Source organism: Phocoena sinus, chromosome 13, assembly GCF_008692025.1.
Source record: "Phocoena sinus isolate mPhoSin1 chromosome 13, mPhoSin1.pri, whole genome shotgun sequence".
NCBI lineage: Eukaryota > Metazoa > Chordata > Mammalia > Artiodactyla > Phocoenidae > Phocoena > Phocoena sinus.
This window is the reverse complement of record NC_045775.1, coordinates 23,057,015-23,080,682: the sequence shown is the minus strand read 5'-3', so window position 1 is coordinate 23,080,682 and position 23,668 is coordinate 23,057,015. Positions and strand designations below refer to the sequence as shown.

Genomic DNA, 23,668 nt, shown 5'->3' with positions numbered 1-23,668 from the left:
GTACAATTTGTTTGATCAGCTAATAACCTCTCAGGACCACAGTTTCCCCACCTGGAAAGTAGAGACAATAAGAGTGCCTACCCCAAGGAGGTGAGGCTTAAATAGGTTAATATATGTAAAGGGCTTATCACAAGGTCTGGCACAACGTAGGTACTACAATAGTTAACCAACAGTCTCTGGTACCCTGTATAATTATGCAAAGGAGAAAGGGGGAGAGGAAGAGGACTTAGCCAAAAACCTGCCTCCATGCTCTTGGAGAGCCGTGCCGTGCCTGTGCTTCTTTGCACTCCCACCAAGCACTGCGTCAACACCTTGCACACAGTAGAAAGCCAGCAGAGTTTAGATTCGTCTGGAAACTCATAGGTGAAACACCTTTCTGGCTTCATTTCAGGAAAAGCTCTGTGCCCTTGGAGCAATTTGTTCCCTTTGAAATAGTGGTCATTGTGAAACTGACTAGATTCACTTCCCTTCTGAGGGGCTGCCAGCAATCCCAGCAATCCCAGGCAGGTGGGGCTTTGACCAGCAGAGATGCAGGAAAGAGCCTCCCCCTGCTTAGGGGTACAGGCAAATTCAAGCCCTCCAGGCTTTTTGTGAAATAAAAACCCACAAACATAAAAAAAAAAGAATGGAAAAGATGTATCAATGATTTTTTCTTTAATCAGAAGAATGGTCAGATTAAATCTGAGGCTTTACCCAGTAGGCAAATAGGGGTTCATTATGTGTAGTTTGTAGCAGCCTTACTCCTGGTTCAATTTTATAACTCTACGTTTGCCCCATCTTCCTTACCCTCTCCTAGTTTATGTTATCTGACTAGGTTTTGTGTATTTTTGAGCCACCTTAAATCCTTTCTTGAAGAAGTCAGGGCACAAATAAATAGAGTCATTATGTTAAATCGTATTTGAGAAACCACGCTTTCCGGTGCAGATGATGGACTTACTCAGTCCTCATTGATATTTCTCGGGTGCCACAGAGCAGCACCTAGAAAGGGAGGCTTCTTAAGAGGAAATCTAAATGAGGAGAGTTGGTTGGCCCATCTGAGAGGTGAGGGGGATCCTTAAAAGCATTTCATCTTTGAATTTATTCTTCACTGGATTTAATATGAGGCTGATTTCAGAAGAAGAAATGTCAAGGTAAAACTGGTATTTTTCTAATACTTCATCATTTCTCTGATAACCTTTGGTTGATCAATAGCTTAAACAGGTGTTTTGTTTTACTGGCCTGTTCTATGATTCCTCCAGTCACATTTGCTCTGGGCAGTTTCCGTTATTTCCTGCCCTTTTCCAGAACTTGGCTCAGCACAAGGAGTGAAGGGAAAGCAATGAGTCCAGTCCGCAATCAGCTCAGTTATTTCGCATTCAGGTTTCAGACTATTCATCTCAGGCTGATGGGTCTTTGAATTTCCAGCGTTGGGGGAAACGTTTTCATCAGAAAAATAAATGACCAAGATAGAAATATGCATTTCCAGGTTCGTAAGCCCTGCCATCTATTTCACTCGAATCCTAAATGCCGAAGGCAGGAAGTTGATTTCCATCTCTCCGGCTGGCTGACTGTCAGCGACGGGGAAACGGATGTTGCATTGCTATGTGAGACTGTGTGAGGTTAACCCCCCAGCCCTAAAGAGGCCTCCGATGGCTGTGGGGCCCTAGTGCAGGAAGGCGGACACCGGATAGAGCCAGGGGTGAAGGTCTCTGATGAGGGGCGGGCCCACGGGAGCAGGCGGCTGGCTGAGCTGAACTCCAGGCTGACACCCACCACTGAGCATCTTCTCTAAACCCTAACAGTCCTGGTCCATGGCCTCCAGGGAGCTGAAGTAATTGCAGAATAGCTCAAAATACCCCAAGAAACCCCACAGTCGTCAGTGGGTTCCATAGGGGAATTGGTGTCGCCTTCAATGCCTTTCCTTGAAAATCTCGCTGTAAGCGAACTAGTAGGCCTAGGTTTCTCCAGCTGCGGTCACTTGGAAAACATGACAAATGCAGATTCTTGGGACCCACCCCAGACATCCTGAATAATGTAACTGACAGGGGCCCGGGGATCTGCATTTTCAAACCCCACACTTGGTGATTTGGATGCACACTGAGACTTAAGAGTGACTGGCCATAGGCGTCCTTGCCAGTTGTGACCGAAATTCATTCTGAGCCCATGCTGAGAGCTGTCCTCCATTACCTGGGACTCCAAAGAATGTGGTGTGCTTTGCCTTTTAGAAAGATGAGTCACAGAAGGGGGCAGAAATGACAGGGTGGGGGACAGACGTGGTAGAGACAGAAGGGGCTGGGAGAGCACCTCTCAGAGCCCGCGTGGAGCCGGGTCAGGTGCCCACCGACGATGGAGACAGAGCCAGGGTGTGTCTTTGTGCCAGCCAGCTTACAGAGCACTCAGAAGCCTTCCAGCTCCGGCCTCCTCCCTCCAGACCCCTGCAGCCAGCCGCCTCTCTCCACCGTCTGCTCTCGGTGCACACGCTGCATCCACCCCGGCCTGCACGCTTGCACGAGGGGCTTGAATATTTAAAGATTTTCGCCCAGCCCTGCCCCGCCCACCTACCACCAGCTATTCCCTGCGGGAAAGTGAGGCACCACTTATGATATATTCGGATTTTATTTTATTTTTATTTTGCTGAGCTCCAGTTCAAATAATTAAAGTTGCCTCTGGGGAGGAGAGCCTCATGGTGGCTTTCCTGCGCTCGCTTGCTGTCAGAACTGCTGGCCTCCGCTGTGGCTGGGAGACACACTGGGATGTGTTTAGCATTGCAGCTGCTAGTACTAAAAAGGACGGGAGAGTGGCAGGGGCCATCTCCACCCCTCCCCTGCCTTTCACACATCTTAGAAGCCTGAATGTCTCAACAAGCCCGGTGTGGCTTGAAGTTCTATTTTATTTGAATAGCCTGCCTGTGACTAGAATAGTTTATGCCATGTTCTCAGGACAGAACAAGGCTGGGGAGGCGGGCGGGGAAATGGGCTTCCCTCAATCTCCTCCCCGCTCCAAAACATGGAAGTAGTTTTTCATCTATGAGCTGCAGGAATGAAAGGGACACAGGAAGCGGCACGTGAGCCACTTAATTTGTGATGACAGCCTAGGGCAGGCCAGTTCCTGGCTACTGGTCTTCTGATCTTGCCAAAGCTGCAGCCGCCTCTGAGCTCTCCCTGCACACGCGTGCGAACACGCAGGCACACACACGCTAGGGCTGGCGCACAGCCGGTCCTTTCTACTCCTGGCATCAGCCCTGTGGTGATAAAAGCTTTCATTAGCGGCTAGGAGCTGCTGAGATGGGAGCAGAAGGCGACCAGAGGGCCTCCTCCATGTCGGCATAGGCTATCTGGCTTGCAGGGAAGGAGACCTCAGCTCCGTGTCATTAAAACCAGCAAATGTGGCCAGAGGAACGTGGGAGAGGAGGCTGGCATCTGGAATTGCCTTCTGCCACCTGTTAAGTTCTGCTCAAAGGCCCGCTGAGGAGGAGCCCGCTATGCAGGCAGGGCCCCCAAGGCTGGAGGCGAGGGAGTTGTTCAGCGAATTGCACTCTGGTTGATTTTGTAAGGCTTTCCGGGCTGCTGATGACCATTCCTGGACACAGGGCCCATCCTTTCCCAGGGATTTGGCTGGCGGGGCATTCTCCAGCATCTCGGTGTAACCCACAGTGAGTGTCCTGGCTGTGTTGATGGGGCTTGGTCAAGCTGGCCTCACTCCCTCCCCACGGGCAGACAAACAGGACTTCCAGATGGAAGAAGACAGGAACTTCATGACTCCTGTGTTTTAAGAGTTTATTAAATTCAATAGCAAAATCCCCCTTGGAAAGGCAAAACAAGGAGAATAAGAGTAACAATAATTCCTCTAGGATGGCTTGAGGTAGAAAAAAATGCAAAACCTGAATGGCTCTTCCTTTGTCAACCCCACCAAACCCTCAACAAGCAGGAGCTAAAGACGCTAAGAATATTCTGTGCAGCTCACTTTCTGGAGTAGATCCTAGGTGTCAGGGGCTGCCCCGCCCGTGATCTGGGTCAGGGTTCATGCAGGGCTGAATGGAGCATTCCATCTGTTCAGGACAGGAGAGAAATGTACCCAGAGATGCACAGCCAGTCCATACAAAATCAGGATCAAACTCAGGTCTTATGACTTCAAGCCTCGTGCTCTTTCTGTCACATTGCCCTGCCCCCAATGGCAATGGTGGGTGTACCTTCTCAGTTTCTGGGGAGTTGATGTGGGCCTCAGAAGCATCCCTGAGGACTAGCATGGCTCTCACCTAACCCAGAGGCCTCACCCTACCTCACCATAGATTCCTCATCTCCAGAGGCAGGAAGGGAATTCATACCATTTTGTAGCGGACTAGTTACCCGCTTTGCCTCTCCTCAAGCTGGGACTAGTTGCTGGGTCTAATTCCTGAGCAACCAAGGTGACACTGCCACTCACCTTGTATGTGCCTTGTTCTCAGCCCCAGGTGCTCTCACTTATTTTAGCAAATCAGGAAGGAGAAGCTACCCCAAGAGGCTTCACGAGCTGGATCCTGAGTAAGGCTGTCATTTCCTGGATTCATTCCCCATTCTGCCTAGAACATGGGCCCACCTGGGGAGAAGCAAACTTCAGCCTTCCCTTCTCCCTACTTACTGTCCTCCCCTGTGTCTCAGCTGAGTGCTGACTGGTGGAAGAGCAAGCAGTTTCTTCCAGAGTCCATCTAGGACAGCCTCTGCCTTGTGTGGCCAAGCAATGCTGCACAAACACTTTGTGGTGGCTGCAGAAACCCTCTTTGTAAACAGTTAGGGCTCAGTGCCAAGCTAGGGGGGATTCTGGGGCAACACCATCCCTAGCTCCCCTCCCACGAGCCTGAGCACCTTTGCACCGTGTTTGAGGTCTGGATATCCAACTCCCGTCTCATCTAATGCTGTGACATCCACTGCAGTGACAGAACGCTCACCGACTCACGGGCAAGTCCCGCTCGTCTTCGGACAGCTCCAGGCTTCAGTGTTTGCTTAAATCAAGAGCGAATCCAGCTAGACTTGCCAGGGCTTGTTTGTGCACCCTCTACTCTCTGCACCCCTCCTCTTCGGCTTCGAGGAGCCTTGAAGAAGCAGGGATAGAACTCCATGCTTCCTGTGCGGCATCCAGCTGGGCTGTCCATCTCTGTCCAGGACGTCATGGTGGGCCCAGCAGGAAGCACAGGGCCCCTCTGGCTCCCATGTGGTGATGCTGACATCTCAAGCGAGTCAGAGCAGCGCGGTGGCCCCAGGCAGCTGCCTCCCCCCTGCCCCATGGCCCAAGAGTTGTGACATCTCCCATGTCCAGAGGAACCCAGCTGGTCATTCGGGGTCAGGACGAAAGGAGCATCACCAAGGCAGTGTGACATGATAGGAGAAGCAGCACCTTGAGGTCATTCAGACCTTGGTGGAATCCTGCCACTTTCTAGCAGGGTGACCTTGTGCAAATACCTCACTCTTCTCAGCTTCAGTATCCTCTGCAGGGCTGTTGGGAGAAACAAGTAGCCAAGATAGAAGAGTGCCCGGCCCGGATCTGGACACATGGTAGATGCTTAATAAGTGTGGTTTCTACTCCTCCACTGCTGCTATTACTATTATTACTTTTTTTGTGTGTGTGTGTGGTACGCGGGCCTCTCACTTTTGTGGCCTCTCCCGTTGAGGAGCACAGGCTCCGGACGCGCAGGCCCAGCGTCCATGGCTCACGGGCCCAGCCGCTCCGCGGCATGTGGGATCCTCCCTGACCCGTGCACGAACCCGTGTCCCCTGCATCGGCAGGCGGACTCTCAACCACTGCGCCACCAGTGAAACCCTACTATTATTACTTTTGTGATGAGTCTAAGATCAAAGGCCAGAGCCTGCCCTATCCTGAATCTGGAGAACTTGGTCAGGGGCTGCACCCTCAGGACGAGATACATGGCAGCTGCCAGGATGGGACCAGAAAGGCAGCGTGGAACTTGGCTGGGTTGGATGGGCGCACAGATGCCTGGTGGGAGGACTGAGGAAGGGAGGGGCACAGAGGGTCCTCACTCAGGCAGGGAGCCAGCGAGTATTCATTTCAAACACACCATGTGACCGGCCGTGCAGGAGACAGACCGCAGGAATCTGGGATCTTTTTAGTGTTTATTCAGCAGAAAAGTTAAGAACACTTACTTTCAGTACGACAGGTCCTGGTCTCCAAGTTACTTATGAACCACTTGGCTATGTTACATTAAAAAGCAAGCCAAAATTCTTAACTAGAGCCCTCAAACACCCTAAATCTTTGTACTCGTAGGAGAAAGAAACCTTCCCTTAGTCTGGGACTAAGGGAGGGACACTTAATAACTGTAAAGTAACTAAAGGAGTACGATAGCCCCCCCTTATCAATGGAGGATACGTTCCAAGACCCCCAGTCGATGCCTGAAACCACAGATAGTACCAAACCCCATGTATACTGTGTTTTATCCTGTACTGACAGGTGGGTAGTGTATACAGCATGGATACACTGGCCAAAAGGATGATTCATGTCCCAGGCGCGACAGAGCGGGTCAGCAGGAGATTTCATCATTTTGTTCTGCTACTCAGAACGGTGCAGAATTTAAAACTTATGAATTGTTTATTTCTGGAATTTTCCGTTTGGTATTTTTGGACTGCAGTTGACCTTAGGTAACTGAAACTACAGAAAGGGAAACCGCTGATTAAGGGGACTGCTATATTTTTTAAATAGTGATCCCCGCCCGTGTGTCTGGCACTGTGCTAAGCGTCTCACTTGCATTATCTTATTAACAAAGCAGACTTGTGAGGAGTTGTTACCCCCATTTACTGATGCAGAATCTGGGGCTTCAAAAGCTTGAGTAACTTACTAGTCACCCTTGCTAGTGAAAGGCAGAGCCAGGATTCAAAACAGGTCTGTCCAACTGCAAAGCCAATCCTGCAAACACTCTAAGGTCACTGGACTAGACTTAGGTCACTCGAGTCAGTCAGTCTCCCTAATTGGGAATAAAACTGCCTGTGTTACTTGCTCGAGGATCAGATGAAAATAGGAAAGCTCTTTGCAATCTCTACAATATTTTATGAGCGGCAGAAATTATTATTATCCCTCTTCTTACTCTGCATAGGCGTGAACAAGCCACTGCTGGCATAAATTCAGACGTTCTGATTTCTCCTCTGGGTCAATTAGCAACATGCAGACGGCTTGGGAGCATTACTTTGCACAGTTCCTCGTATTAGCACCAGGGGGATGTGCCCAATGAAGCTGCTGCGTCATAATTAATTAATTAATTGTACAGCTTCTCAATCGTGAGCATAACCTTGATCCAGGATAAGCGCAAACTAGGAGACTCCTCATCGGTTCTCGAGGGTCCAACAAATATAGCCCTACTGAGATTTGGAGTCAAAATAATTCTTACCTCAGTACCTAGAGCTGGGAAGCCACTGGAACCTAGCATTCTGTCACCACTTACTGTAATGTGGTTGATGCTGCCAGAACACATGCTAATGGGCTAAAGTAATCAACAGCCATTGTAATTACAGTCAGACATAATTAATTTAATACCTTTGAGTCATTCAAACTTAATACCTCAGCCATTACATGATGAAACTGAGGCATAGAAGAATTACTGTCGAGGCTCGTGGGTGCAAATAAAGTCCTCCTGGGCACTTGGCAGAGATTTGGGTCCGATTCCAAGTCCACCTGTTCATCATACGTCCCCTTGTGGCTCCCACTAGTGGTGACCATTATAACACGTTCGTGTGGTCCACATGCACGGGCCAACCTGTCGAAAGCACACTCTCCCCAGCTGTCAGGGCATAAACACTCCCCAGGCGGCTTTGCGACTTGCAGATACTCTCGTGCCTGGAGTCCATTCTCTTTCTGATGGCTGTTCATGAAGGTTGTAGGAATTTCATTTCACAGAGTCAATCCTGTTCCCCAGCTAAAGGATTTCGAAGCTGTTTCTCAGCATCATCTCTATCACCTACAGAGAAACTGAGGCACAGAGGAGATTGTTTGCCCAAGATCACCTCATTACAATGTAACTCAAAAGAAAATATTGTTTTCCTCCCACAAGACTGGAAAGATAATTCTATAGGGAACCTGGAATATAAAACACTGGACTGAAATTTTTAATACAGCATCCTTCATCCTGTCCTATTCTGCTTTTTGTGAGCTGTTTATCTCTGTCGTTGTTCCCTACCTGCTTTTTCCAATACAGGAAGAGGAACTAACATTGATAAATGTATCTGGTAAGCTGGGCACTGGGATCACACAATCCTATTAAAGTCTCCTAGTGACTCTATAAGGAGAGTACGGTTGGCCCCATTTCACAGATGAAGACTGAGGCCCTGAGATATTATGTCATAAATAAAGACAGAAATGTTCTTTCTGATTCCAGAGCCACAGCATGACCCCACTTCGTTCCCCCGGAAGCTCCCACCTTCCCTTGGTCTTCCTTGCAAAGCCCACAGTTCAGGCCAGAGAACCTGATCCTCCCCAAAGCGGTGAAAAGACAGCACTCTCTTCTCCCACTTTCCAGTGATATCAGAATCCTCCCTTGATGCCTTTTCTAAGGCAGCGTTTATTGTTTTTTCTGATTACAGAAATGCTCTGCATTCATTGTAGAACATTAGGAAAAACTAAAGAAGAAAATTGAAATTGCCCACAGTCTTACCCTCCAAAGATAACCCCTGTTACCGTGTTTGTAAATTTCTTTCCAGGCAGATAAATGTAGATTTGAGCAGAGGGATAGATAGATAAAGGGTTTATACAAATTTGGTATCATACCGTATAAGCATTCTGTGTCTTCTTCATTACTTACTATTGTATTTTCCTAGATCAATATCATTCTTCATAAATATGATTTTACCCTAAATTTATTCATTTTGTTCTAGTTACCAAAAGTAATGGATGTTCATTGTAAAAAATTTAGAAAAGAAAGAAAATACCAAAGAAGGGAAAAAATACCCGTAACTTCGTAACTTCATCAGCCAGGGTCCAACAAATATATAATCTTCATTGCTTTTCTTGCTGTGTTTTTGCAAAGGGGGCATGTGGATGTCCCTGGCTGGGTGTTCTGTGGCTTCAATGTGATGCCTGAGAAAGCAGGAAAGACATGGGGTGCTGTTTTCAGAAAGGATCTCAATCTTTTAAGTCTCTTACATGGCCAGGAATCCTTAAGCCTCCGTAATTGCAAGTATTTCCCAGCATATTTTATTTGCTTGTTATCAGAAATCCACATCTGGCCTGCTTCTTGCTGAGTCGGGTTGATTTTTCATTAGGCTATTTATAGCTAGAGAGTTGGTGTTTATTTTTTCTGGGTGAATTAGACGATGGTGTACAAAACACTGGGTTTTGCAGTGAAACAGTACTCTCAGTTAAAATTAATAAGACCACATTGAAACCAAGGACCTCTTAAAATTACAAATTCAACCAAGGGAGAAAGGGGGGTGGTGGGAGCAATTGGGAGATTGGGATTGACATATACACACTATTGATACTATGTATAAAATAGATAACTAATGAGAACATACTGTATAGCACAGGGAACTCTACTTAATGCACTGTGGTGACCTAAATGGGAAGGAAAAAGAGGGGATATACATATATGTATAGCTGATTCATTTTGCTGTACAGTAGAAACTAACACAACATTGTAAAGCAGCTATACTCCGATAAAAATTAATTTAAATAAAATTACAAGTTCACACCCAGAATTAACAGCCCTGTTGCATCTTAGATTGGGAAGAAGCTTTAACCTCCATTCAAAGCTTGGATGTCCTTGACGACATCCCCAATCCTGGCCATCCAGTGAGTGCTGGGTGACGCATAGTGTGGGGAATATCGAAGGAGTACCCACCCCACCGCCACAAACAAGCTCATTTCTGAGCATCTCAAGTCTGTTAAAATGTGTTTTCTTCTGTTTAAGTGAAATACGCACTAGAACATCCATTCTTGGTTTTGTCTCTACTGCTAGAATACATGTAGCCCTTCAGAAATTCAAAGAAACATAGCACCTCCCCTTCATAGCATTTCCTATATTTGAGGGTGCTGCCTGCTAGTAGACATTATTTGATACCATTGAGTCTCTTTTGTCCAACTTCAGCCTAAATTCCATACTGATTTTTTTTTAATTGGTTCAAGAGAAACTTGTGAAGTTGCCACAAGATATGCATAGCAAACAGGGGGCATATTCTAGACATAAAATTGCAGTCATTACCTCTGGAGGAGGAAAGGGCCGTGAGAGAAATAATAGCATTAGGCCTGGCCACGAGGCTGCTCCTGCTTTGCATACAGAACTTTAATTAATAAAATGACAAACACTGGTAGCACATAATTGGAAAGTCTATTGGGCCCCACCAAGAGGGAGGGGAAAATGGCCCAGAAAGGGCGGGCTGGGGCCAGAAAATACAATTGCTGGTGGCGTGCTCCTGGCGTTGTCTCTTTTCAGTTGTCTCATTTGTTGTCTGCATGTAAAAGGGTTTATTAGTCAAAAGCTGTCACTTATGATCTATATCTATTAGAATGGGTCTAGAAAGGATCAAAAATTTTATCGTTACAGGTTCCGACAAGTGTTACTTCCCATAAAAGTTATGTAGGATTTGTATAAGATTTCCCATATTTGTGTGAATACATTTGAGGTACACCACACACACACACACACACACACACACACACACACACATTTGTGACTATTAATTGTCTGGCAGAGGCAGAAACAAAGGTTGTAAATGGTTTAAAATGCACTATCTCGGTAATTCCCCCAATATGAAGATGCTTCTATGATAAGATCTTATTAAAATATAAATTCTGATTCAGCAGGTCAAGGGTAAGGCCTGAGACCCTACATTTCTAACAAACTCCCAGTCATGCCAACACTGCTGGTCCACAGACCACACTCTGAGCAACGAGTATCTAGAAAACCTTCACAAGACACACCCAAAAGATTTATGTATTACCATAATATGTTACATGTGTATAGCTCTATAGATACGGTAGAAGGAACATAGAACCTAGTATGGAATCCAGGTCTGCAGCATATGGGCTTAGTGACCATGCATGACATACTTAACCTCTCTAAGCCTTAGATTCCACATCCGAAAAATGGGTATGATAGTATGTACAGGAAGGGATGTTGTGAATGTAAAATGAGACAGCATGTACGAGTGCCTAGTATAGCTCTCTAACATTCAATAAAAAGTCAGTTAATGCAGGAATAAAGACACAGACGTAGAGAATGGATTTGAGGACACGGGGAGGGGAAGGGTAAGCTGGGACGAAGTGAGAGAGTAGCATGGACGTATATACACTACCAAATGTAAAATAGATAGCTAGTGGGAAGCAGCTGTATCACACGGGGAGATCAGCTCAGTGCTTTCTGACCACCTAGAGGGGTGGGATAAGGAGGGTGGGAGGGAGACACAAGAGGGAGTGGATATGGGGATATATGTATACATATAGCTGATTGACTTTGTTATACAACAGAAACTAACACACCATTGTAAAGCAATTATACTCCAATAAAGATGTTAAAAAAAAGAAAGTCAATTAATGAAGTGCTTTATCCTGTAGGCCACCCAGATAGAAATTGGTCTCATTAAGATCAAATTCCAAGAGAGTTTTTTGCCTACTCTGGGTACCTGAACTTGACTGTCAAGATCAAACCAGGTCTACCTGATCTGAGTATCCATATATAATGACATCAAAAGGGTTATTTAACCTAGGGCTATATAAAGAAAATGGAAGACTTCAAAAAGGACTTCAGCCTTCAATCTGTTCTGGGAATCACATATAGTTGCTCTATACACTTAGATACAAGTAATTAATAAGGGGATATTCTGTAAGAATTGATATCCGTCCTCCAGTTCTTCTATTGAAGAAATTGTTGAGGACCTTATCCTGTAGGTCCAAGATGATAGTTCTGGTCCTGTTTGCATCCTCAGATCATCCCTGCTCACCCTCAGCCCACGGATCTCTCACTCTCAAGGTCATTCTCAGGCTTTGCCCAAGGATTGTGTGGCAGCCACATGAAGACCCTCTGCTGAGGACTGTGTCCTCCCCCACTGCAGGAAAAACACTCCTTCTATACCTTGGTGGTGGTGAGCACAGCATAAGCCATTTTTTAGCTATTTAATGATTGCCTTTTACTCAAAGTCCAAGATGAAAATGGACCCCTCATCGAGAAGGCCAGGCTGCTTCCTGCACTAAGTGGCCCCATCTTCCCAGTGGTCTCAGCCCAGGCTGCACTTTAGAATCACCTGGAGAGATTTGAAAAACTGTCAGTGCCCAGGACCTACCCAAGGCCAATTAAATCAGAATCTCTGGGGGTGAAGCCCAGATGTGGGTCGTCCTGAAAGCTCCCCAGGTGATCCTAATCTGCAAGGCATGTTGAAAACCACAGGTTTAACCATTTCATTTACTATATGTGAGCTCTACTTTCACATTCTTTAGTTCACTCAATCTTTTTTTTTTTTTTTTTTTTTTTTTTGGCGGTACGCGGACTTCTCACTGTTGTGGCCTCTCCCATTGCGGAGCACAGGCTTCGTATGCGCAGGCTCAGCGGCCATGGCTCACGGGTCCAGCCGCTCCGCGGCATGTGGGACCTTCCCGGACTGGGGCCCGAACCCGTGTCCCCTGCATCGGCAGGCAGACTCTCAACCACTGCACCACCAGGGAAGCCCAACTCAATCTTTATAAGCACTTTTAAGGCCAGCAGGGATGGTATGGTTATTATCACAAGTTTGTCTATAAGAAAATAGAGGTTCAGAAGGGGTAAGTGGTTGGCTTAAACTCATACAGTTAATTCTTTCTGGCCTTGGAGAACAAACACCAAGTTATCCCATTATCAACAGGCAAGGAAACAAGGATAGTCTGACAAGCCACCTGAGAATGAATGTTGATACAAAGAACAGTTGCTTCCGGCATGTTCTGGAAAGGCAGTGGGACGAGTGATAGAAGCAGAGGGGCAAGGCCCTAGAGGCTGCTCTCTAGTTCCATGCTTCTCTGCAGATTTTGATGCAGTAGGTCTGGGGTCGGGCCAGAGATTCTGAATCTCTAACGAGTTCCCAGGCAACATGGGTGACACCAGCCTGAAGAGCCCTCCTTGAGTAGCAAAGCACTGACTGACTCTTAGAGGCAGAATCTGGAATCACTGGGTTTAAGTACAGGTGAGAAATGGTTAAGTGAAAGGCTTTAGGTTCTGCACTGCCTATATCTTGAGAAAGAACAGCATCTGCCTGGTTACCTCACATCTTACCAAAGACTCAGTGGATGAAAAACATAAATGGCCAAAAAGCATGCTTTGCTAGCTGCTCACTGGCTGCCAGCAGGCAATCTTATTCCAAACCTTTTGCATCCATTTCCAGAGCTAGACTTTGCTGAAACTCAGACAGTGCACACCTTGGCTTGAGCTTGGCTATAGATATATGTTTCCTAAATAGGTGGTAATATTGTAAGGTGAAAGTTAATTTTTAATTCTTCTATTTATTCATAGCACTAAACTGGATTAAGTGGCCATCTTGACCCAAATCCTGACTATCTTATGTCAAGTGTCTTGACGTAACTGTCCTATGTCCTCACTGTCAAGTGGCTCTGATTACTTTCCCTTTTGCTGTACTCAGCACAGTTGCAATGACTCATTTAAATTCAGACTTCCTGACTAGACGATAAGCTCCTTGAGGGCAGGGAAGACATGCATAATGTACAGCACAGAGTAGGTATGCAATCAATATTTGTTGAATGAATGGATGGTCATCTCTCTCAAGGACTGATACCCAGAGGGAGCCCGGTAGACCTCTTAAGGAGCTAAGGATGCCATCCTAAGCACCATCCCTTGGCAGCCAGCCCGGTTCTCTCTTGCCCAGGCTTATTGTCATAAAATACAGCGCAGGAAGATGGAGAAACTCAGCAGTCACTGGTCTATGGCCCCGTGTCTATCGTAGAAGACAGGACTCTATCTCACCGACATGTTCATGCCACTAGCAGAATCTACTTCAAATGTAGCTTCCTAAGAGCAACTGAGAACTGTACAGTTTGCCTACAGCCAGTTGGCTGCGAAGTGGGTAGACCCTCCCCGCTTTCCGGGAACCTGACCCCTGGAATGCAGGCAAATGCTAAGGAGCTTCACAGGATGCAGAGCTGGTTTCTGTCCCTGAGAGGGGAACCTGGTAAAGAGGAGGGTCTTCTTGTGTATGTATACATTTTTATTCCTTCTTACATTGATCAGCTCCTACCATGTGCCTACACTTGACAACCACTGTGAATTCAAGGTGAATAAGACAGTCTCTGCCTTGAAGCAACTTGTGGCCCAAGGGGGATGAGGGTAGGAGGGAAGACAAGGCAGCAGAGCTACACCCCGTGACGGACCCACCAGCCTCCGTTATAAAAGTTCAGACAAGGGGGATGTCATTTCTAAGATTAGAAGAAATGGCTCCATGAACAAAAAAAAAAAAAAAAAAAAAAGATTTATTTTTTAAGTGGCAAGAAGGAAAGAGGAGGTAGAAGAAATGGAAGGATCAAAAGCACAGAAGCAGAAAAACGCACGGCAGGTGCAAATCTGGCATGTAGACCTGTGGGGGGAATCTAGGAACCCACACTCCTTTAGCCCCAACCTATGGACTCCTGGGTGAAAACTCTGGCAGTTCCCACGACTTATCTGGTCACTCTAAGGTAATACACACCTAAAGTCTCTTCAAAACCCAAAACACAGGCGTATTGAGAAATCAAAATTCCCATCCCGTCAAAACTTCTGTCTTGCTTAGAGTCAGGGCTTCTTCCTTTCCCCTCCCCCTACCACTCTCGGCCCTGTTGCAGATTAAAAGCCTGGAATCTGGGAGACGGTGATCATCGGCCTCTTTCTTCTTCATCCAGCTCTCCTCCTCTTCTTGCTAACTTCTGACCCTTCAAGATCTTAAGTGCAGGGAAGGAGAAGAGGTAAGGAGAATAGGGAAGCTCTTACTTGGCCCAGACTGTTGTAGTGACCTGCGTTGGTATTCTCCAGATGTGACAAGTATTTAAGACTTACTATTTCTCACAGGGGGCACTTTTGCAGTTTGTTTGGAGGTCTACCTTTTTCCCCAGTCCCTCCACTACGGCTGGGAATCTTTTGCCTTGACTAGGGCATAGGTGTCTCCCATCCAGTTGGTCACTTACTGCTTACTCTGCCTTTGGGCATCTCAGGATACCTGCAGCTTCCTTCTGCTGAGTTCTATTTACCCCTCCAAGCAGCCCTTGCAGGCAAGATCTAAAACGACTGACATGGGCTCCTTTGTACACGGGCCCCCTCTAGTGTAGTTTATGTGCAGCCCTCATGCATTTTTTTTTTGCCCCAGCAAACCCTGGGAGCGCAGGCCACCCAAAACTGTCACTTCTCCCTTGTTCTGCCATCAAAGCAGCTAACCACCCTCTTGTTCATACTTTAGATTTTCCAGGTGAGAGATTGACACTAATCCACTGTGCTCCCAAATTGCAGGGGGTAAATATTGAGTACTTGTTAGGGTAGCACTAAAACCACTCTCTGCTGAGCTGGGATGAAAAGGGAGCCTTCTTCACAGGAAGGTGAAGTGAGGTGAAACTCATGGTACACCAGAAGCACCTTCCCAAGACTCTCTCTTTGGAGTCAACCACCAACTTTTTTATATCCAAAGTCTGGTTGAGGGATTAAGAAATGTGTACCCTATTTTCATCCACGTCTCTTGAAAGCCCTGTATCTCGCTATGCTGTCAGACTTCCCATTGAAATGTAATATCTATTGCCTCAGGGCTTGAGCCAAATTCCTTTTTAATATTTTGTTGCACTGTGTATTATCTCATCTAATTGGCCCTATAACCTTGTAAGGTAGATAAAACAATTCCCTTCTTAGAGAATAGAGAACTGGGCTTCAAATTGACCAAAGTGGCAAGAACAAGTTTTGAATCGAGATCTCTCAGACTCTAGAGCTCTTAGACCATCCTAGGAGGATACGTGTGGCTCAGCAAAAGTACTTGATAAATGTCCATTGAATGATTAGAAAGTTGATTTGCCTAGATTATAGAGGAATGTGAATGGCTTGATATTAATTGCTAGGGAGTGAGAAACCATTGCAGAGTCACAGATGGCAGTGATAAACAGGAAAATGTGACAGAGATATACTGAAGAATTTAGAAGGGAGAAAGAACGGATAGGGAGAGGCACTTTGGGAGGCTATGGAAAGAGTACAAGGAGAAAGTTATAGAGGACGTGGTGAATGTTACTTTAGAGTCATGAGGATAGAAGCCAGATTGAAGGAATTTAGAGAGAGAATGGGCAACAAGGAAATAGAAGCAGTGGTTACGTACCAGTTACCCAAAATGTTGACATCTGAATGGAGGTACAGAAATAGGGTGCAAGCCACAGGAGCTAGCAGGATCAAATAAAAAATATTTTTCCAGGATAGGTGAAACCTGATCTTGTTTGTAAATAGAGGAGCCAGAAAGTAGAGAGACTCTGAAGGTGCTGAAGAAAGGAAGAGCTGTTATTGAGAGCAAGGACGAGGGTAGCAGGGTGGAAAGAAAAGGGGTTAGAAGAAAGTGAAGGACACATCTTCCTATAAGACAGGGAAGGAAGAGAGAAGGTAGATAAATAGGTAATTATGCTGTGGGGAAAAAAAAGAGGTTGAAGGAGATTGCACCTGGTACAGTAAATCTTTATCGGTAAAGTAGGAATCAAAATAATGGATCGGGAATTGGGGACCAAGAGGTGACAGCATCAGTGATTGAGGAAGAGTTTGAAACACCCATTGTGCTATGTGTGTTAAGAAATCAACTGTGGAAATCACCAGTGGATGAATAAGTACCATGAACATGAACCATCCAGGACATTACGGTTCAACAGTCCAAATCAGCAATATTCTGTGGCCAAGGAGCAAAAGGAGAAAAAGCACGTAGCAAGCATTGTCCCAAGCTGGTCGCTGCAGGATAATGAGCTGAGGGCTGAGAGGGTTTAGTTAGCAAGAGTAGGATTAAGATTTCCAGTCATGGCATCCAGACTGCTCAAGAAAGCCAACTGGGACCAGTGAAAAAATTTAACAGATTTGTGAGATTATCCTGGGACATGCAGTGGAGACAAGTATTTGCTACACTGGATTTGGGAAAATGGGAAAGGTATAAGCGAAGAGGTTATATGGTTATATAGACCAGGCTTACCAGGCTCAGGGGTGGCCTTCTTAGTGAAGGGTTGATATGCAACAGAGCCGGGAGTCTTCTGCTTCAGTGCCTCATGGTACGTAACCTCCTCGATCAAATTGTGAGTCAACCATGAGTTTAGAGTCTAGGAGAAAAGCAGTAGTGGTTTACAGAGAAGCATGTCTTCAAACAATGAGAATCAGAGAAAAGGAGGGATCATAGCTGATGAAAACTCCAGGTTGCCATAGGACATAATTTATCTTCCTTTCTATAATAGCCATTTTTATTACAGGATCTGAACAGGAATATTTAGGACAATGATATGCTGTAGTTGTCCTAAGTTTTAAATGTTGTTTATAGATTGTCTATCAAACATACAACCTCTATTATTTTAAACACAAAGACCAGAGACCTTGTTTATAGTATATACTGCCTCTGGGCATGACTGTACTTAAACTTTCTGAGATAGATTAGTTACAGTTCCCTTTCACGTGTCTTAGGGTACAATGCCATAGAAACCTATAATAAAGACACAATGAAAACATATAATTATATCTTGCTTTAGGCAAAGTGTGCCCCCTCATTCTGAAAGATACCACATTAAAAGATCTTTATAGGTAGATTCTTATCTCACTTTTGCCCACCAGTGACCACAGGTATCAAGTCATAGGGTCTCCAGTTAGCTAAGACATGACATGGTACCATTCAAATAAGATTATTACACTCTTTGGGGAAGGAATAAAAATCAGTGATACCTAAATCGCTAAAAGAAATTGAATCACAAAATCACTTGCCCAAGGTCACAAAGTGAATTGGGGCCACAGACAATAATCTTTGGGTCCTATTTAGGAAGTTCATTTAATACCCTATTGATCTCGATATACCCTTAGAGGCAGAATCTTGTGAAATTTAAGATGATGATATCAACCTGAACAAAGTTCCAAAATTGCCCATCAGTTTCCCCCTCTCACCTCCTTGAACCTTGGTGAAAGCCACTTTGGGAGACAGCGAGTGAGATCAGGCTGTGGGTAACCAGCTCTCCTCACAGGGAAGACCTTGGCTGAGTCTCCAGCAAAATCCTTGAGAATTCCAGGAAGGTAAGTAACACCTAGTCCTTCTGGCTCTTCTCTCCCTTGCAGCTCCGAATGTCCTGGCTCATCCGTGGAGTGCTGCAGGGAAATGTCTCCTTGGTGCTGGTGGAGAACAAAACCGGGAAGGAACAAAGCAGAATGATCTGGCATGTTGCCACCACGGAAGGCTTGAGCCTGTGGCAGTGGACGGCGCTGCCTCTCCTTGATGTGGCTGACAGGTGGGCCTTTACCCAGCCCCATCAATCCCTTTTCCTGTATCAGCCAAAATGCAGAGGGGCCCTTGTCTTCCCTCCCCCTATTCCTTCTACCCAAGACACACATCCAGATATGCACAGACACGTGCACACACAAATGTGCACACACATTCTTCCTGCAGACTTACAGGAAGCACTGAGTTTCTCTGAGGGGTTTCCATGCTAATGAGATGAGTATCTCTCACACCTCTGGCCTGGCCTGATTGGCTGCCTCCAGTATCTGTAGGAAAAAGTAAAACCGAACAACTCATATGACCCCCAAAGAATAATCAGGCTTTATATGTATATGGCATTTTCTCTTAATTAATGGATTTTGCCTTACTTTTCCATCTGACGTTCTATTTATTCCTTATTAACAATAAGAAAACCTGTGACATAGGTAGGACAGACCTTATGGATCCTCATTCCTGCCCTTTTACAGGGTTCTCCTTCACTGAGAACCAAAGAGGTGAAGCAACAGCAAGTCGGCATTGGAGTGAGGACTGGTGCTCTGACCAATCCCAGTCCGTGCTCTGTGGAGCCTGGTCCCCAAAGCAGGTGGATGAGAAATTCTTCAGTAAACAGGGGAGTGCTTCTACCAAAGGCCCTGATTCCTAGTTAGATTCTAGGACTAATGCCCTTTGTAACCTTGAACTTCTCTGGACCTCAGTTTCCTCATCTTTAAACTGAGAGGGTCGGACTAGAGGGTCATTAACTCCGCGTGGCTCAGAAATGGAGCAGTAACTTCTCTGCTCAGCTGCCACTTGTCTCCCCAGGATGGCACCAGTCTGCCACCTGCAGTCAGCCTGGAGCCAGCAGTGCCTGGCCAGCGCAGTTGCTAATGAGATGCTCCGCTGTGTCACACTGAACTCTCGACAGTTGGTGCTGGTCTGTTCCAGACCAAAAAGTGACGGGGAGAGAGGGACTCATTTATATAAATGGGACAGAACACTGGATCTGGAAGGGATCTTGAAGCCTTCTTTAATAGGCTAAATGTCAAACCCTACAATCCAGAGCAGCCTCTGCTTTTGACTCCCCAGTACATTCAAATTGCTGTTCTAGTGGATCCTTCGAAAAATGAGGGCAAAGAGCTTAAGGCAAAGTGGAGGGTGATGCCCGTTGACACACAGCTTTGTAAATATATAGCTGGGTCCCAAACTCTTCACCCAGATTTCAGAGTCTGCTATTTCCAAGAGCTCATAACTCAAGCTGTGCTGTCATAAGAAGATGCCATCAACCTCTGAGCAGCAGCTTCCCGCTCCTTCAGACGTGTGTGGGTTAAAGATCAAAGCACTTGGACATCCCAGGGCTCAGTGCTGCCCCCAGGACAAATGGATTTAATTAAAAGGGGCAGTGTGGGCGCCCTCACCATAGACTAGTCTTTTGTCCTTCAGGATTGCAGGGGCTCGTGTGCAGGGCATGGGGAACAGGCGGGTAATGCCAGAGTCCTCCCTCCTGGGAAATGCTAAATTAATTCAGATGAATCAAAAGGTTTTTTTCTCTTCGATCCAACAAGTCCTCTCTCTTTCATAGCCACTCCAGGGGATTTAAGGCAAGTAAGATGTTGACTCTGTTCACTCCCGTCGGCTAGAGTTTTGTTTGCAGGAGACTTTGTTCTCAGCCTCCCTCCTTCCTGTTAAAGGCTGTTTACCAGACTGACATTTCCAATACTGATATTGAGACCAAACCATCCTGTGGGGATTCAGACAAAGGCCATCTTGGTTGAATGATGCCTCGTGACCTAATAAACGTGCAATTACACAAGTGGCCCCATTCACCGGGCGCCTGCCCACCACTGACATGCTCTGATGTGGGATGCTGCCCTCCCCACTCCCTGGAACTAGAGATGATATAGGAGGCATCAAGACCCAGAGGCAAATGGAACTGCAAGAGAATGAGGCAGAGCAGCTTTCACTTGCTAAAATCCAACTAGGCTGTAGATGTGACTGCCCCATAAAACTAAAGCACACCTGTGGATGACAGAGCATAGGCTTTAGAGTCAGAGAGTCCCAAGTTTAAACACTGGCTCAGCCACTAACTAGTTGTGTGACCTCGGCCAATTACTGAACCTCTCTGGGCCTTGGCACCTACATCTGCAAAATGAGTATAACATCAGTACAATTTTACAGGATTATTACAAAACTAAATAAAGTAACTGTCAAAAGCATCTATGTGTAGTACATGTTAGTGAAGTTTATTTCCCACACCCTGCATCATCATCCCTTAGTTTTGTGGCCTCAGATAATTTATTGAATAAGTGGCACAAATCACAACCACTGATCTTCCAAGTCAAGTCATATTCTATTATTTTTTAAATGTATTTATTTTATTTATTTATTTTTGGCTGCATTGGGTCTTCTTTGCGGTGCGGGGACTTACTGCAGTGGCTTCTGTTGTTGCGGAGCACAGGCTCTAGATGTGCGGGCTTCAGTAGTTGTGGCATGCAGGCTCAGTAGTTGTGGCTCACGGGCTTAGTTGCTCCGTGGCTTGTGGGATCTTCCAGGACCAGGGATTGAACCCATGTCCTCTGCATCAGCAGGCAGATTCTTAACCACTGTACCACCAGGGAAGTCCCAAGCCATATACTATTAAACAAAGATAATAAAGTCTACCTCTTAGGCTTGGAGAAGTAAAGTGCTTGGTGAACTGCCTGGCTCACAGCAAATGCTTAGTCAGTAGTAACTACTAACAATAACTATGATATAATAATATCTCCCCATCTAATGCCTCAGAAAAGGCTAAGATGGCCAGTTTAGCAATAATAACCAGTCATGCAACCCTAAGATGGGGGTACGTGTTCATGTGAATTTGTGGTCGTCAATGCTCTGTAGACTTCTTATAAAGGGGAAGCACATACTCCCTCTTACTTTCAGGGAGAGTGAGCTATAGCTGCCCAGATTGCCAGAAAATGAAAATGAGAGGATGGAGAAGGTAGAGGAAGAAAATACATAAGGGAAAGAGACAAAGAAAATGGATAAAAGGCAAAGACCAACTCCCTTCCTCCCGACCCTGAGATCGACATTGGCACCTTACCATCTGCCCACATGCCGTGAAGTGTCATTAGGCAGGTCCTGGCTTCAGCTATTCAGCACCTGCCTCTTGGACAGCTCTCCGGCCATGGACCCTGAGAGGGCAAGGACTTCATTCCCTATGCTGTCCCAAATCACCTCTGCTCCCAGGTTCCCCAACCTCCAGACATTACAAAGTTTTAAAAGCAACTTTATTAGGGCTTATGGATTAGCCCTAAAGAGCTCCCAGGCTCTAGAAACTCGTCATAGCCCCTAGACATTACATGAAACTAGCCTCCACCTAGATACGGCAGTGACCTCCTGTCTTGTCTCCTTGCCTCCATTTTTTATCCCCACCCAATCCAGTCTACACAAGGAAGCTGGAATAAACTTTCTGAAATGTAAATCTAATTATTTCTCATTTTTTACATCCTTCCATGGCTTCTGTGGTTTTTAGAGTGCCTTTCAATTTCCTTTAAAGAGACCTTCGTGTAGGCCCACATGTGCTCTATCCAACCATAACCTCACCAGCCCCTTTTTATACACTCTTCTATTACTCTACCTGGTAACCTCACTAAACTTCTTTCAGCTCAGTTGCATCATGATAAGTTCTTACTTCCAGGCTTTTGCACCTGCCATTCTCTCCACACGCAATGTTATTCTACCTTCCATCTCCCTGATTACTACCCTGCCTTAACTTTTTAAAGAAGCGTCCCAGACCCCTAGACTGTATAGTATACATACAGTACAGTCTCATGACTCTTAAAACACCCTTATAATGACTTATCACTCTTTGCTCTCTGTTTTTTATTATCTAAATATACACGCCAACAAGGCAGGAATCAGACCTCTCTTATATTGCGGTTTCCTGATTGTGTAGTACCATGCCTAACACATATGCCCAATAAATGCGTGCTGACACAATAAAGTATTGAGGGAAATTGCATGTATTTTCAAATTCCAGCTGAATTAACTGAGAATTTCACTTACTGGAATCCATCTAATATTCTTCCTCTGTTCAAACTGCGTCTAACAAAACAGATAGAATCACATTTTAAGAAATACTACTACACGGTGTTCTGTATATCAGAACAATACCTGTGTCCCATCAGATGAACCCAAACAGCATTTGTTACTCTTGTGACAGGGAGTTCTCTTTAGAGACTTGCCTGGTACCTGCCACAATCACTGGGTACTGTCCTGCCACAATCACTTTGTAAGAAAGACTTTGGTCTTAATTGTGTGCCCTGGTCCTTGTGAGTAGGGAGACCCAGAACTGGGCACTTGAGAGTAAAGAGCTGTGTTCAAATTGCTCCCACCTCACAGTAGTCCTTCTGTCAAGACTCAGAGAATGTGCCATAGGTGTATACAGGCTGCTGACAGGGAGGCATTGATCCATGGAAGGATATTTCTTCTGTCCGCTTACAAACCAGCAAAGTGATAGAAACAATGCCATAGTCTGTCTTCATCATGAAGTGATAGGAACTTTACAACCTACTATAAATAGTAGCAAGAAAAAGCTCCAAAAGCCGTGCCCAAGATGCTTTGAGCAGTGGCAATGTCCCTGGAGTAGAGACATGTGCTCTCAAGGTAATTTTTTTTCTATTTTTTTTAACCTTTCTTTTTTTTTTAATTTAATTTTATTTACTTTTTTATACAACAGGTTCTTATTACTCATCCATTTTATACACATCAGTGTATACATGTCAATCCCAATCTCCCAATTCATCCCACCCCTCCCACCCCCCGCTGCTTTCCCCCCTTGGTGTCCATATGTTTGTTCTCTACATCTGTGTCTCTATTTCTGCCCTGGAAACCGGTTCATCTGTACCGTTTTTCTAGGTTCCACATATATGTGTTAATATACGATATTTGTTTTTCTCTTTCTGACTTACTTCACTCTGTATGACAGTCTCTAGATCCATCCACGTCTCTACAGATGACCCAATTTCGTTCCTTGTATGGCTGAGTAATATTCCATTGTATATATGTACCACATCTTCTTTATCCAGGCGTCTGTCAATGGGCATTTAGGTTGCTTCCATGACTTGGCTATCGTAAATAGTGCTGCAATGAACATTGGGGTGCATGTGTCTTTTTTTTTTTTTTTTTTTTTTTTTTTTTTTTTTTGCTGTACGCGTTCCTCTCACTGTTGTGGCCTCTCCCGTTGCCGAGCACAGGCTCCGGACGCACAGGCTCAGCAGCCATGGCTCATGGGCCCAGGCGCTCCGCGGCATGTGGAATCTTCCCGGACCGGAGCACAA

General features: G+C 45.6%; 1 protein-coding gene across 1 annotated transcript in view; it reads left to right on the top strand.

Moving 5' to 3' along the window:
* The window catches only part of ALK (ALK receptor tyrosine kinase), a 742,496-nt gene that overhangs the window by 630,344 nt on the left and 88,484 nt on the right, over positions 1–23,668 (top strand). Inside the window, exon 10 of the mRNA XM_032653286.1 lies at positions 18,212–18,381. Coding sequence (XP_032509177.1) covers positions 18,212–18,381 — 170 coding nt within the window. The remainder of the gene's footprint in view (positions 1–18,211; positions 18,382–23,668) is intronic.